Source organism: Macaca thibetana, chromosome 1 (assembly GCF_024542745.1).
Source record: "Macaca thibetana thibetana isolate TM-01 chromosome 1, ASM2454274v1, whole genome shotgun sequence".
Lineage (NCBI taxonomy): Eukaryota > Metazoa > Chordata > Mammalia > Primates > Cercopithecidae > Macaca > Macaca thibetana.
Window position 1 is genome coordinate 143,187,636 of NC_065578.1, and position 12,094 is coordinate 143,199,729.

Below are 12,094 nucleotides of genomic sequence, written 5' to 3' on the forward strand. Positions count from 1 at the left end.
CTGCTCAAAGCCTTTACTGCATGCAGGATACGGTCTAAACACTGCTGACATTCAAGAGCTTGCTGTTCCATGCCAATACTCCTTTCTAGACGTTTCTGCCCTTCCCTTCACCCCTTCATGGCCTCACCTCCCCCATCAGCTCTTCACTGTCTCCCTGCATACCCATCAACATTTAATGTACATCTGTAGTGAGGTGAGGAGCGCTTAGACCCTGTGATCAGGCAGATTTGGTTTGCGTTCTGCCTCTCCCTTTTCCTAGCTAGGTGACCTTGGGCAAGGAACTTAATCTCTTTAATGTTCAGCCCCCTCATCTATATGATGGAGATAATACGACCAACATCACTGTGTTGTGCGGATCACATGGGTGGTTAGAACAGCACAGAGGACCCACTCAACAAATGGTGCCCGTTATCATTATCTTCACCTCTTGGTCATTCTCAGAGGGTTTGCAGACATTTGTTTACATAATCTACAGAACTGGCCTCTGAGGGAGGTGAGGCAGATATTATTACTACCTCATTTCACAGATGAGAATCTTGCTCCTCAAAGAGGTTGACTTTCCTAAGGTCCATGGCTTACAGCAACAGCGTCAGGGTCTGTGAGTCCAAATTTAGTGCGTCAGCCTCTGGTGTTGCCCCACGAGCACATCCTCCATCTGCAGTTTCCTCATCTGAGTCTCCCACGAGGTGTTTCTGTCTGAAATGCCTTCTGTGGTTGCCTATTGAAGTCTGCCTCCTCTCCGGAGGCCTGCCCAAATTACCTACCTCTCAACAAGACTTTCCTGAGATTTCTCATCACACGAGACTCTTTTCCTCCCTGAGGAGGTTATCCATGTATTTATCTCAGAATTTTCCATTTTGAGAGGCTGAGGCGAGAGGATTACTTGAGGCCAGGGGTTTGAGACCAGCCCGGGTAACATAGCAAACCCCTGTCTCTGCAAAAAAAAAAAAAAAAAAAAAAAAAAAGATAAAAAGTTCTTTTAAAAAGTAAAAAAATTAACCGGTGCAGTGGCACACACCTGTAGTCCTAGATACTTGGGAGGCTGAGATGGGAGGATCATTCGAGCCCAAGAGTTTGAAGTTGGAGTGAGCTATGATTGTGCCACTGTACTCCAGCCTGGGCGACAGAGGGAGACCCCATTTTTTCTCTGTCTCTGTCTCTCTCTCTCGGTCTCTCTCTCTCTCTCTCGGTCTCTGTCTCTCTCTCTCTCTGTTACACACGTGCACACACACACACACTCACAAACACTCACAGACACCCCACAGAATTTTGCTAGTGCACTGTAGTTAATGGTCATGACCAGGCCTTCTTCATCTTTTCATGGGCAGCTAGAAGACACATTGCATTATTAAATGTCAGGAATTGAGTGGGATGCTGCTTTAAACAGTTTTTCAAACTGAAGGCCATGACAATTTGGGCCCTAGAATTAGTTTAGTAGAAAATTAATTATAATGGAATGAAATAGAATAGATAATAGTAAGAAATCATATATAAGGATGAATTTTGCTTTCCCATGAATTATTTATTTCAATTGGTATCTCTGTGCTAGGATGCAAAACACAATTCTTACTGTGGATTATGGGAAAAACAAGTTCGAAAGTTACTATTTTATGTAATTCTTAGGGAGTAACAGTGGGATTTCTCAGAAGGAAAAGCTGAAATTGAATTGTAGAACTTACATGAGGCAGGATGCACAGCAGATCTCTGGTCAGACTACCCAGATTGATATCTCCAGTTATCACTTTTTAGTTGTGTGATTTTGGACAAGTTACTTAGGTATTCTGTGCCTCAGTTTCCTCATTTGTAAAATGAAGAGAGTACCAGCCAGAAATAATCAAAAGGGTCAGATTCCAATTTTCAGGAGTTTATTCAAGTGAAAAGCTGGCAATGGCCATTCTGGGACTCATCACTCCAGAGAAATGGGGATAGGGTTCCAAAGTTAAAAGCCAAATTCTTGCTTATATATAAGACAAAGAAATTTAGCAGGGTTACAACATTTTGTATACAAGCCTGGTTTAGGAGTTAAAAAAATTAGCTACAATTTGTTTTCTTTTCCAAGTGGCTTGTTTTCTTTATAGCTGGTTTTCATTTCCTTTCCAACTTAAAAGAGTGTATTTAACATTCCATATTAAGGGACTGTGATAGCCATGGTGTCTTGTATGAAAAAGGTAAGAGGGAGGATGAAAATCAACAGTAAGAGAGAAGGGGGTCTTCCCTGGGGCCCTTCGCCATTTACAACATTTTACAGAGCAATGCAGGTAAGGAAAAAGACTGGATTCAGACATACAACAGCTTACAGCTGCCTGTCACGTAGCTCAGGCCCTGTAATTCACATTCCTTGAAGGCTCAAAATACTTTTGAGTTCCAACAGCTTAGATTTTGCATTACTTATTTTCACAAGGGTAACCACTTTACAGTCCTTAAAAGGATGTAATGGGTAAGTATAACACGCTTAAAACAATGCCTGGAGCATATGTGTTAGTTGGCGTAACAATAATAATAGTTATTATTATTGAAGACAAGAGTTACTGTATGTCATAGGAGTTATGATAATCAACCAGAAGCTACTGTTTTATTGAATTCCTACATTGCTATTACATAAACAAAGGCAATTTGGAGTATGACCCTGATCCTCATGTTACTTACGGAGGAAATGGATCTAACATGTATGAGACAATCAGCGAATAAAAAACTGTCTCACGCAGTAAACATGATGTCACATGTGTATAGGAAATATTAAGCTTTCATATTTTTATGGTAGCATTTTGTACTGTCCTGAAGCAAGTTAAAGCTTCGATTCATAGCTCCTTGTAGAGGAACAAAGTATTTTTGAGTTTCCCTTCGGTGGTTCAGGACAGGGACTGGGGAGTTAAAATCTCCTTTGGGAGTGGGGTGTTGTGAGAAAGGAGCACAGCATTAGAAAATGGGAATGTTAATGTGTATACTGAATCAAGATCTTATTATCATAAGTAAACACTCAGTCAAAAGGACATATGGGAATTCTTTTTATTCCTGTAGTTTTTGGGGAAAATTTGAGGCAATTGCCTCAAATTACATTTAGTGTTCACAGAATGCCATTTTACCTATGATGTTATTTAGAATTGTGGAGGTGTTGCCAAGAGGAGGAATTAGCTCAATTAAAGCACCTTCCAAGTGAGACTGTTTAGTCTTAGCCATGAGTAAGTTGTTAGTAATTTGGATTATTATTAATTCTACTGCATAAGTCTGTGGAATACATGGAGAGACAAAGCCGACCTTTCTTAACATATATGCTTTCTTCTAGAGCAGTGCTTTGGAAACTAGTATGTGCATTCCAATCATCTGGGCATTTTTTTTTTTTTTTTTTTTTGAGACAGAGTTTCACTCTTGTTGCCCAGGCTGGAGTACAATGGCACTATCTTGGCTCACTGCAACCTCCGCCTCCTGGGTTCAAATGATTCTCCTGCCTCAACCTCCTGAGTAGCTGGGATTACAGGTGCCCTTACAATACCCAGTTGATTTTTTGTATTTTTAGTAGAGATAGGGTTTCACCATATTGGCCAGGCTGTCTTGAACTCCTGACTTCAGATGATCTACCCGCCTTGGCCTCCCAAAGTGCTGGGATTACAGGAGTGAGTCACCGCACCTGGCCTCATCTGGGCAACTTTTTAAAATGCAGGTTCAGATTCTACAGATCTGAGGTGGGGCCTGAGATGCGGTATTTCTAACAAGCTCATAGGCGATGCTGATGCTACTGGTTTGCAAACTATACTTTGAATTGCAAGATTCTGATGTTGCTTTCTGTAAAAACAAACAAAACCCCCCAAAACCAAAACCCAAAACTTTGTGTTTATATTTTATAATTTTTCTGACCAAATTTTTACCTAATTTACTTACTAAATCCCAATTTAGTCTTTGGCTAACAATTGGGCACTCAAATCTTTGCTGAGGAATGAATATGTTCTATATCATAATCAGTATCTGTAGAAACAATTCCCTTAATTAAAGGCACCCACAATTTTTAGTATTATCTGTAGAATTTTAATTTTATTTTATTGTAATAAATAGCTGTTTATGCAACGGAAATGTTGCTGGAGTCCCTGTTCTTGGGCACCTCTTAAACCAAATGCCATTTAAATGACCACAGACTAAAAGCAAATTAGGTAAATGCTTACAGGGAAAGGGGAAAGCGGATCAAGGTAGAAAAAACACAATTTGTTTTAAAGACTCTCTTAATACAACTTGTTCCCTCTCCCCTTAAACATGTTTAAAACAGTGTAAAGCACAGATACTTGTCTAAAAGAAAAAGAAATTGTTTGCACAGCCTCTGTTTTCCAGCTTAGTGCCCTTTGATGGGTGGTGAGCGGTAGCGATGTGGCCCAGTGAGATGGCACAGGCATTCTTCCTGCAGGTCAGAATCTTCCTAGGCTATTGCTCTTCCAAGGTACTCTGAGTCCTGAGATGGTGACCTGGGGTTTTGTTTCCTAAGAAGTAGTTGCCATTATTTTGATTCATCCTACTGCTCTAACCAAAACAAAAACCAAAAACCTCCAAATGGTAACAGATATTCGTATACCTGGAAATCCAAGCCAATGAGTGTCACGTGGCTTCCAGATTTGCATCTGTGCTGCAGTAGTCTTTCTTTCTTCCTGGCAGGTGTACTTTTGCATGTGATGGGAGATGCCCTGGGGTCCGTGGTTGTGGTCATCACGGCCATCATATTCTATGTGCTTCCCCTGAAGAGTGAGGACCCGTGTAACTGGCAGTGTTACATTGACCCCAGCCTGACTGTCCTCATGGTCATCATCATTTTGTCATCTGCCTTCCCGCTCATCAAGGAGACCGCTGCCATTCTGTTGCAGATGGTCCCCAAAGGAGTCAACATGGAAGAGCTGAGTAAGTAGACTGAATTTTGATCCAGAACCACTCTCACTTTAATGTTATTCAGGCCAAAGGACAGGCATTATTTAAGAGCAGTGTTTGAGTTATGTATTCTGAAACACCTTAAATCACCAGGTGGTAGAGACATCATCATATGTTTTATAGCCTATTAAGATGACTCAGCTCCAAGTACCAAAGGTCCTTTGCAATCTGTGATTCTCTGACTCAACTGCAATGCAATGCTTGGTCCGGGCATGGTGGCTCATGCCTGTAATCCCAGCACTCTGGGAGGCCAAGTCGAGTGGATCACCTGAGGTCAGGAGTTCGAGACCAGCCTGACCAACATGGTGAACCCCTGTCTCTACTAAAAATACAAAAAATTAGCCGGGTGTGGTAGCATGCACCTGTAGTCCCAGCTCCTCGGGAGGCTGAGGCAGGAGAATCGCTTGAACCCAGGAGGCGGAGGTTGCAGAGAGCCGAGATTGCACCACTGCACTCCAGCCTGGGTGACAGAGCGAGACTCTGACTCAAAACAAAACAAAACAAAACAAAAATGCAATGCTTGGATAATACCTATTCCTGGGCTACTTAATTTCATGTCAAAGATTTATTTTAATCCAAATAAGGCCATTTCTGCCAGGAACTTTATTTTATTTTCCTTATTCTAAAAACACAAATCATTCATATTCTAGACCCTACTTTCTAGTTAATGCGGGCATGCAAGTCACTGTGTCTCTCACAACACTGCCCAGAGCTGCAGGCAGAGTAGGTGGTGGGAGAGGGAAGGAGACAGAGGAGAAGACATACAGCATTGCCTTTGCCTTCCCAGGAGCTAGTTCATTTCCCAATTGAGGAAATAAGATAAACATATACAAAGAAATTTGTGATATATACTGGATATGTTTTTAATAAAGTGATATATTTAAAAACAGATATTTTTAACAATAGAGGGTTACTTGTTGTGACTCAAGCCTGTAATCTCACCACTTTGGGAGGCTGAAGGAGAAGGATTGCATAAGGCCAGGAGTTCAAGACCAGCCTGGGCAACATAGTAAGACCTCATTTTTACAAAAATAAAAAATTATTTTTTAAAAATAAATAAAAAAGTAAAGGTTGTAATGTGTGCCTGTGGTCCCAGCTACTCAGTGGGTTGAGGTGGGAGGATCACTGGACCCAGGAGTTTGAGGCTGCAGAGAGCCATAAACATGACACTGCACTCTAGCCTGGGAGACAGGGCAAGACTCTCTGTCTCTAAAAAACCAAAAAACCCCTGCAAGATGGTAATAACAATAGCAATATTTTCATAGCATTTACCACATGCTAGAAGTGTAAGTGTTCTAAGTGCTTTACTTATAATAATGTATTTTAACCCTTAAAATAATACAAAAAGTTACTATTATCATTTCTATTATACAGACAAGGAAACTGAGGCACAAAGAGGTTAGGTAATTGCCTAACGTCACGCAGTTAGTAAATGTCTAAACTCGGATTCATACTAGCTGGCTGCAGAGCCTTTGCTCAAATCAGTATTGAATACCATTTCTCTAAATACATACTCATTTTGGAAAGTATAGAAAATAGAGAGGAGCCTAAATGAGAAAACAGAAATCTCTCATAATTTGACTGTGGAAACTACCACTGTTAATATTTTCTTCTATATGCAGTAAAAAGAAAAATCATACCATATACACAGTTTAGCAAATTGCTTTTTCACTTAAAAATACCTTATGTACATTTTCTCATATCCTTAAATATGCAACTTACTTTTAAACAACTATGTCTTATTCCATTACATAATTGATTTAACTATTTCCTTGTTGGTTCCATCTTTTTAATGAATACAAGGAGCATTGTCCAAACCATTCTTGTACATAAATATTTGGTTATTTCTTTTAGGTTAAACTTTTAGCACTAGAATTGCTAGTAAAGGTTTTTTTGATTCATGTTGCCAAATCATCCCTTTTAAGAAAAGAAATTGCATTTTATAATACTATGGGAAGTTCATTCAAGTGTCCATTCCCTTGTATACTCAGCAACCCTGGGGACTTTTTTCTTGTCGTTGTTAGACTTATTTTCTTAAATGACTTTGTATGGGCTAACAATGTGTGGAGAAAGAAGGTTAAGGGCAAATGGACCCAGAGAGGTAGAACTAATTTCTTCCTGCTGTTCTTAGTAAGTATGCAGCCATTTTGGTGAGAATGCTTGACGGGACCATATCCCTCCCGTAGTTCCATGCTTCAAATGCAGCACTCACCTTGGCTTTTGTTTGCTCTTCTCTGTTATAGTGAGCAAACTCTCTGCTGTGCCCGGAATTAGCAGTGTACATGAAGTGCACATCTGGGAACTTGTAAGTGGAAAGATTATTGCCACCCTGCACATCAAGTATCCTAAGGACAGGGGATATCAAGATGCCAGCACAAAAATTCGAGAAATCTTCCACAGTGCAGGAATCCACAATGTGACCATCCAGTTTGAAAATGTGGACTTGAAGGAACCCCTGGAGCAGAAGGACTTACTGTTGCTCTGCAACTCACCCTGCATCTCCAAGAGCTGTGCTAAGCAGCTGTGTTGTCCCCCCGGGGCACTGCCTCTGGCCCACGTCAATGGCTGCGCTGAGCAAAATGGCGGGCCCTCTCTAGACACATACGGAAGTGATGGCCTCAGTAGAAGAGACACAAGAGAAGTGGCTATTGAAGTGTCTTTGGACGGCTGTCTGAGTGACCACGGACAAACTCTTAACAAAACTCAGGAGGACCAATGTTATGTCAACAGCACTCATTTTTAATCTGGTACCCACATAACCAGACCGTATAGTCGAGGCACTTTGGAACCACCATCTTGGCTCATAAAAAGAGCTTTCCGGGTTGTAGGCTCAGACCAGACTTGCAGCGTGCATGCTCTGTGTTCACTAGGGGTTGGCTGTTAGGGATTTTAGTTAAACGTGTCTGTGAATTTTTATGTAACCCCTTTCCATTCCCCTGGGTGTCTCATGCTGCTCTTTGTTTCAGCTTGAACATGCATTTTCTAAAGCAAACTGCACTAGTGTATATATCAGGGACACTGAAGTCTGGGACTGGGGCTCAATAGCTGTGGATACAGTGTTCAAAGAAGTTCTTGTTTCTAAACTGATTAGAACTTCTAGCTAATGCTCAGGTGAGATCATAGCTTAAATACATTCAAAAAACTAAAGTACCACAATAAGTGTATTTTTCCCTTTTCCCTTAATGATCATAAAAGAGACAAGTTAAGTATTTCTGACACTGAAGAAGTATCTTTTTTCTTTGATTCATTTTTGGATAAATATAAAATGAATAACTATTACGGTAGAAAATATTCTCAGAACATTCTAGAGGAGGTAAAGATTAGTAGGGGGGTTTTGGCCATCTCTACATTTTTGTGAGGTGAGAGAAAACTAATGTTTACTTTCTGCTGTGAAATGAATTGTGGCTATAGAATGTTTCAAATGCTTAAATATATAATACATGTTTTTCACATGGAAGTGAGGGAATATTTCAGCTTTCTTAAGTATGACACAAATACTCAGCTGTCTTTTAGAGTCAGTATAGTTGGAGCTGTTTCCATTTAGTGCTTTGGTAATGATTTACTTATTCTTCCAAACGTCCTTTGACTTTTCTTTCATACGATTGCATTGATCTATGCAGCATTTACCAGAAAAGAGCATTCCTGGGATAGCAGAATCCTTAACATTGAGTGTTAATTCTTGTGAAATAAATAAGCTAGACTGCCTTCTCTTTAATTAGACATATTTTAAAATATTTATTATAGTTGTCAACTAGTGACTCAATGGAAAAGTTGATGTCCAAGGAAGAAATGAGAATTAGCTTAGTTGCTGCCTTTAATGTGTTTTTGAGAAACTTAAAATTTTCTTTCATTTCTCTGATCCATATTACCAAGTTCAAATAAAATTTTTGTAATCGGATTCAGACCCATAACCAAAGAATATTGGCAGTAGAGAAGCATCTGTCATGTATTTAACACATTGTTCAGCATCAGTATTTAAATCAGAACAGTCTCACAGGTATGAGAAAATGGGAGGTGCATCACTAGACAACTAGTATCATCTTTGCTAGACTGCGAGATTGTATGAAAATAACCGTCTCTTAGTGTGTAAAGTCCTGTTTAAAATCTGCACAGGATTTATCAGAGGTGCTGGGTTGATAATGAAGGCAGCATCCACAATTTTTTAGAACAAACATCATATTTAAACAATTTATCTTAGTCCTGAATTTGAAGGCTAAAACAAATAAGCAGCTCTGATCAGTAGGCTAGGAAATCATTATTTTTTCTTTTTTGTAAAAACAGGGTCTCGCTGTGTTGCCCAGGCTGGCTTTGAATTCCTAGCCTCAAGTGATTCTCCCACCTCGGCCTCCCAAAGCACAGGGAGAACAGGCATGAGCCACTGAGCCTGGACAGGAAATTCTTTGTTCCCTGAAAATGTATTATCTGAGTTTAAATTGGCTGTGAATTAGGTAAATAGAAAAATGCCTAAAAATGTTTTTATTTCTGGGAGCTTATTGGGCTAGGCTACATGCACTTTATAAGCATAAAGGGGTTAATAAGTAAGAATTTCCATTTTTAGTGTTAAAAGTGTGGCATGCACTCACACAAAACAGTAGATCCTCTAAGAAACTCAGCATGGAGATAAGTGGGCCAGATTCTCCTACATAAACATTGGTTGAAATTCCTTAGAGCCAAAAAGAAATTTTTCTCTGACTTCCTAATCTGAAGGTCTAATTTGATTTCACATCATTCTGCCTTTATTAAAAGGTAAAATTATAATTTCACAGTTTTTGTGCAACTGGCTGAAGGAATGCATATTAGTTTGCATTTAAACACTGTTCTTTAATCTCTAAAATATTTTTCTGGGTAAGAAAAGGCACTTAATTCCACTATAATTAAACCTAACTTCAGAAAAGTATCTTGATAGACAGTTATGCCAGATTATGGTCTGGAGTCAATGTGAAATAATACCTTTTTAAGGACAGTTTGGCTGAGTGCATTTAAGAATGTCCAATCATGCTAAGTGCAATAATTTTGTATTGGGTTGGGTGGCTTGCATTTGCCACCTGTGGCACTGTGATGCCTGCTGTATGCTATTTTCACTTGAGTTTAACTCTCTCTTTAATTGTCCTGCTTTTTAATTCTCCCAAGGAAATACAAGAGTTTTCTTTTTCCCTTTAAATCAACCCTGCTTGGTGGCAATAGCAGCTGATAAATAGATTCAAAACAGCACTGTTTTCCTTTAAGATTAGAAAAACACTGGCACTCAGTTTGGTGCTCCTGTATACTTATTTACAGAAATCCCCCCACCCCACCCCACCTTTTTATTTTTTAAAGAACTGACGTAATTTTCAAAGTCTATGGCATATTTTGTGTGTCAGGTCAGGGACCAGTTGTCCTGTGTGCTAACCTGGCCTTCTATGTGGCCCTACTGCACTTCTGTTTCTATAGAAACAGTCCTTTCCACATTATTGTAGCATTGGCCATAGGAAATACTATATCTGCTTCATTTTCTGACTCTCAACATTGTTTTTGAAAATATAATTATTTTTTTAACATGATATTGGGCCATTATGAATATCCACAGACAGGATCCATTGTTGACAGAAAATAAAATTACTCTCTAACTTCTTGATAAAATATCAATAAAATACAGAGACATTATTTGAGGAAGAATTAAGAATATTCTCCATATTTAGTTCCTTTTTTTTTTTGCCATTGGTAGAGCAAATTCCAGTGGTGGTAAATCAAGAACTCTAAAGTTCAGTAGGAATAGGTGTTTTGAATGTCAAGGAAATCACTGAGGTAGATTTGAGATGACAATAAGACAGCTGCCCTGTGAGGTCATAAGAGCTTTTGTGAGGCTTACTCTGGGGGTTCTCAGTCTTGGCATTATTGACATTTTGAATTGGATGTGTTCTTGCTCCTGATGTGTGGATGTGTATTGTAGGATGTTTAGCAGCACGCCTGACCTCTATTCATAAATGCCAGTACTGTCCCCCCAAGTTGTGACAACCAATGTCTCCAGACATTGTCACATATAACCTGGGGGAAAAAATTGCCCCAAATTCTGAGCCACTGGGTAGAACTAAGGGTAGTTTAGGGACAATGTTGATGAAAGCCTCTCCAAAGTCCCATAGTCTTTTTAATAATTAATTCTGCAGAATTTGCTCTTTAAAAACATATTTTTAAAGGCAAGACCCGTCTATTCATAAAAGTTGCAGTTGTTTCCACACAGGAACTTCGGACATTTAAAGAAAAATGTAATTTGAAATGAAAAGCCCTTATAAATCCCTTTATACGTATCAGTCATTATAACAGTAAATGAAATGAAGAAAAAACATTTGGTCTCACTCTTCTGTGCTGATCTCTTTAATTCCTGAATATCCTCAATTTGATGAGCCCACTACCAAATGAGACTGGATAGTTATCAGGACAATTGATAGATGGGGGTAAGATGTTTAAAATCTCCTTCATATTTAAAATGATCAATTTTAAACTTGATGATGTTTCTTCTTCTTAGTTCCTGTAAGCAGCTCATCTTAGTGCTAATGACAAGTTCAGATGTTAAAAAAATCCTTATCATTTATAGCTAATTTTATCCTTTGCCAAATCATATCTATTTTCTTCAAGGGAGCAAAATACATTTCCTGATTTTAAAGTATCCTGCTTTTAAATATATCTTCGCATTCCTATAGTAAAAGACTTCAAAAAACAAAACAAACAAAAAAACCTGATATAGAAAAAATGAGGAAACATGACCTGATTTGAATTTTGAATTTGGGTGAATGATCACTGACTGCATGCCTGCTCTACAGATGTCATGCCCCTGATAAAGTGTTGCGTATTTGTGCTTCTTAGTTTATTTACCCTCGAGTAGCCACAGGTAGAAATAGGTTGTTAAACCAGGAATTTAGTTTCTCAAGTGGAAATTGCATTGAACAATAATCCTCAATGTAATCTGCATGTCCTTACCCATCTGGAGTTTAGATAATGCAGATGGGTCATTTTCTGGTGCTTCTCTTTTCACGTGTTTTATTTCATACCTTTTTGTTTACATGGAACTTTCTTGAATGTTTGATAGATGATCAACTGTCACCTGTTAGTACAAAGCCATGCCAGAGACACTGAACCTGCTCTGCATTCTAATGAGAACAATCCAGAAAGGATGATTTTCAAGGGAGAGTGACCTCTTCCTGGAGATCTGAGGTTA

General features: G+C 39.1%; 1 protein-coding gene across 2 annotated transcripts in view; it reads left to right on the forward strand.

Moving 5' to 3' along the window:
• The window catches only part of SLC30A10 (solute carrier family 30 member 10), a 45,083-nt gene extending 33,495 nt beyond the window's left edge, over nucleotides 1–11,588 (forward strand). For both annotated transcript variants that reach the window (XM_050761157.1, XM_050761149.1), the window contains exons 3-4: nucleotides 4,636–4,875; nucleotides 7,146–11,588. In XM_050761157.1, the coding sequence (XP_050617114.1) occupies nucleotides 4,636–4,875; nucleotides 7,146–7,645 (740 nt within the window). In that variant the 3' untranslated portion in view covers nucleotides 7,646–11,588. The remainder of the gene's footprint in view (nucleotides 1–4,635; nucleotides 4,876–7,145) is intronic.
• Nucleotides 11,589–12,094: the final 506 nt, after the last annotated feature.